This window comes from Capsicum annuum, unplaced genomic scaffold, assembly GCF_002878395.1.
Source record: "Capsicum annuum cultivar UCD-10X-F1 unplaced genomic scaffold, UCD10Xv1.1 ctg58291, whole genome shotgun sequence".
NCBI classification, from domain to species: domain Eukaryota; kingdom Viridiplantae; phylum Streptophyta; class Magnoliopsida; order Solanales; family Solanaceae; genus Capsicum; species Capsicum annuum.
The window spans coordinates 1-3355 of NW_025866889.1; the positions used below are offsets into that span (position 1 = coordinate 1).

The 3355-nt window shown below is 32.5% G+C and overlaps 1 protein-coding gene across 1 annotated transcript; it reads left to right on the plus strand.

The window, feature by feature from the left end:
- Window positions 1-520: 520 nt before the first annotated feature.
- On the plus strand, window positions 521-3138 carry LOC124893379. The gene is made up of 5 exons (XM_047404394.1): window positions 521-1062; window positions 1242-1540; window positions 1660-1902; window positions 2238-2787; window positions 2883-3138. Exons 1-5 carry the CDS (start codon window positions 521-523, stop codon window positions 3136-3138), a joined length of 1890 nt encoding a protein of 629 aa, XP_047260350.1.
- The last annotated feature ends 217 nt before the right edge of the window (window positions 3139-3355 follow it).

A 3355-nucleotide genomic window follows, 5' to 3' on the forward strand; every position in this document is an offset into this window, starting at 1 on the left:
CATATATGTGCATTCCTAAAAGTGAAAAGTGAATGCACTAACTCGTGGTTTAATAAAATTAGAATTGTATCAAAAATCCTAAACCCTTAATTCTTAAATTTTAGGTCTAAAAATTCCTAAACCCTCAATTCTTAGATTTTAATTCACTGCCAATTTTTTTCTCAAAATCCAATGTTCAGCCTCAAACTCATCTCCTGAGGCATCTTTGGAAAACATCAAAAGCATCAAAAGTAAGTAATTCTCTATCTAAAGTTACTTTTTCTTGTTCACTTAAAAGCGTCTTCCATTTTTTTGAGTTGTTTAGATAATGATTGTTGTGGTGATTATTAATTTGCTATGAACAAACATGAATTTAGAAAATAATGTTATATAAAGAGTAACACATAATGGCCAAGATTGACAAACATGGCAGGAGTAAAAAGATGCAAATTATTACTCTTATTTCCTTTGTTTCAGTTATAGTTCTGCTTAACTCCTAAGAAGTGATGTTTTATTTTTTTTTTATTTATAGAAATTTGAAATGGACAAGACTCGGATAAGTTGTACCGACAGATTGAGCAATGTGTATGAGAAAGGAGTCAAGAATTTTCTTCAATTTGCTTTTAAGGACAAAGAACCAGATGATGAAATTCCTTGTCCTTGTAAGACATGCAACAATGTTCTCTACCACACTAGAGATGAAGTAGAGGACCATTTAATATTTACTAGGATAGTCCCTTCGTATACTCGATGGCTTCATCATGGAGAATTTGCAGCTAAAAAGCAAAAAACTAATAATAATGAAGTAGAACAAAAGGATGTAAGCAGAGAGCAACGTAAAGATATATTTGAGATGATTAATGATATTGTTGGCCTTGATATCATGGATGATTGTACTGAGGTTAATTTTAAACAAGATGATACTTCAGAACCTACTTTAAAATTTTCTAAATTGTTGGAGGATGCTGCACAACAACTCTATCCTGGTTGCGAAACATTCTCCAAGTTATCACTAATTATTGAAATTTTTCAAATTAAGTGTCTTCATGGGTTGAGTGATAAAGCAGTTGATAGCACACTGAAGTTAATTAAATGAGCACTTTCTTCCGGTGAAACTTTACCAGAGTCATTCTATGAAGCAAGAAAAGTGATTCGAAATTTAGGTCTTCGTTATGAAAAAATACATACTTGCAAGAATGATTGTATGTTTTTTTGGAAACATAATGTAAAGTTTGAATCTTGCTTTATTTTGGAGAATCTAGATGGAAATCAGTTGAAGGTCAAAAAGCTAATGGCACTACTCAAAGAAAGGCTGAGAACAAAGTTCCTCAAAAAGTGTTACGTTACTTTCCCTTGAAATCAAGATTACAAAGGTTATTTATGACATCAGAAATAGCTTCAGATATGACATGGCATGATGATCGTCTTTCGAAAGATGGGGTTCTTAGACATCCAACAGACTCTGAGGCGTGGAAACAGTTGGATATGTCTAATCCGGGCTTTGCTAAAGATCCTCGAAATGTTAGACTTGATTTAGCAGCTGATGGAATGAATCCTTTTGGTAACTTGAGTATTCTCATAGTACTTGGCCAGTTATTATTACTGTATATAACTTACCCCCTTAGATGTTAATGAAGCAATTGTGTTGCTTCTTGTCTTTGTTGATATCTGGTCCTAAAGCTTCAAGAAATAATATCGACGTATACTTAGAACCATTGATAGATGAGTTGCGAGAATTATGGTTTTGTGGAGTAAATACATATGATGCTTCAAGAAAAGAGAATTTTTGTATACGGGTAGCACTCTTGTGGACAATAAATGATTTTTCCGCTTATGCCAACTTGTCTGGATGGAACACAAAGGGAGCTTTGGCTTGCCCTTTATGCAACAAAGACACTCCATCTACTCGATTGAAGTATGGTCGTAAGTTTTCTTATATAGGTGCTCGTAGATTTTTACCATCTAATCATAAATGGCGGAGTAATAAATGTGATTTTAATGGAGATGTAGAAAGAAGACCTGCTCCAAAAATTCTATCTGGCAATGATGTTTTAAATTAGTTGCGTACTCTGGAAGACATGAAATTTGGTAAGACCCAGAAAAAACAAAAGTACGAAAAAACTAAAGGCATTCATAATTGGAGGAAGAAAAGCATTTTTTCCAACTTCCTTACTGAAAAAATAATCCAATACCTCATAATTTAGATCCAATGCATAATGAAAAAAATATTTGTGATAACGTAATTGGAACATTTTTAGATATTGAAGGAAAAACAAAAGATAATCTTAATGTTTGTCTTGATTTGAAGGAAATGGGTATAAGAAAAGATTTGCATCCAACACAAAGAGATGAAAGATGGTATTATCCAACAGTATGTTATACTTTATCACCAGATGAAAAGTCTAAGGTATGCAAGTTCTTGAAAAAGGTTAAGGTTCCAAATAGTTATTCTTCCAATATATCATGGTGGGTGAAGTCAGAGGATCGTAAAATTTATGGACTAAAGAGTCATGATTCACATATTTTGTTGGAACAATTACTTCCTTTTTCAATTCGTGGAGTTGTGCCTAACAATGTCTATGATGCTATCACTGAGTTAAGTATTTTCTTCAGAGAGTTGTGTTCGAAAAAATTGAGGATTAATGTGTTGGATCAACTTGCAACTCAAATTCCAATAACATTGAGCAAATTAGAGAAAATATTTCTACCAACATTTTTTGATGTTATGGTGAACTTAGTTGTTCATCTTCCAAGAGAGGCGAAGCTTGCTGGACCTGTAAAATATAGGTGGATGTACCCAATAGAGCGGTATGTTTTTGATTGATAGTTCTATTTAATTTTATGTGGCTCATTATTTATCATGCTACAAAGAAATTTGAGTTGTATCATGTTGTATCATGCAGATTCTTGCGCAGTTTGAAATTTTACATTCGTAATATAAATCAACCCGAAGGATCTATTGCAGAAGGATACATTGTTGAAGAAAGTCTAATATTTTGTTCAAGGTACTTACATGGAAGTGTGAAAGGGTATAATCGAATGGACAGGAATTATGAAAATAATCATGTCGATCCATACAATGGATTATCAATTTTTGAACAAAAAGGTTCTCCTTTATTAAAAGATAAATCCAGAAATCTTGAAGAGTTTGAGCGATAACAAGCTCACCTTTATATCTTGAGAAATTGTGAAGAAGTTCAACCATTTATACGGTGTGTTTCTTTATGACATTCACTAATTTAATATTTAGTTTTTGATTTGGCTTCATCTTCTATTTTGTCTAATGAATACTTATTTGTATGATAGTGAGTTTGAGCAGAATAGTAACGACATGAACTTCGATGATTGATTTTACCACCGAGTAAGTTTTTATTAA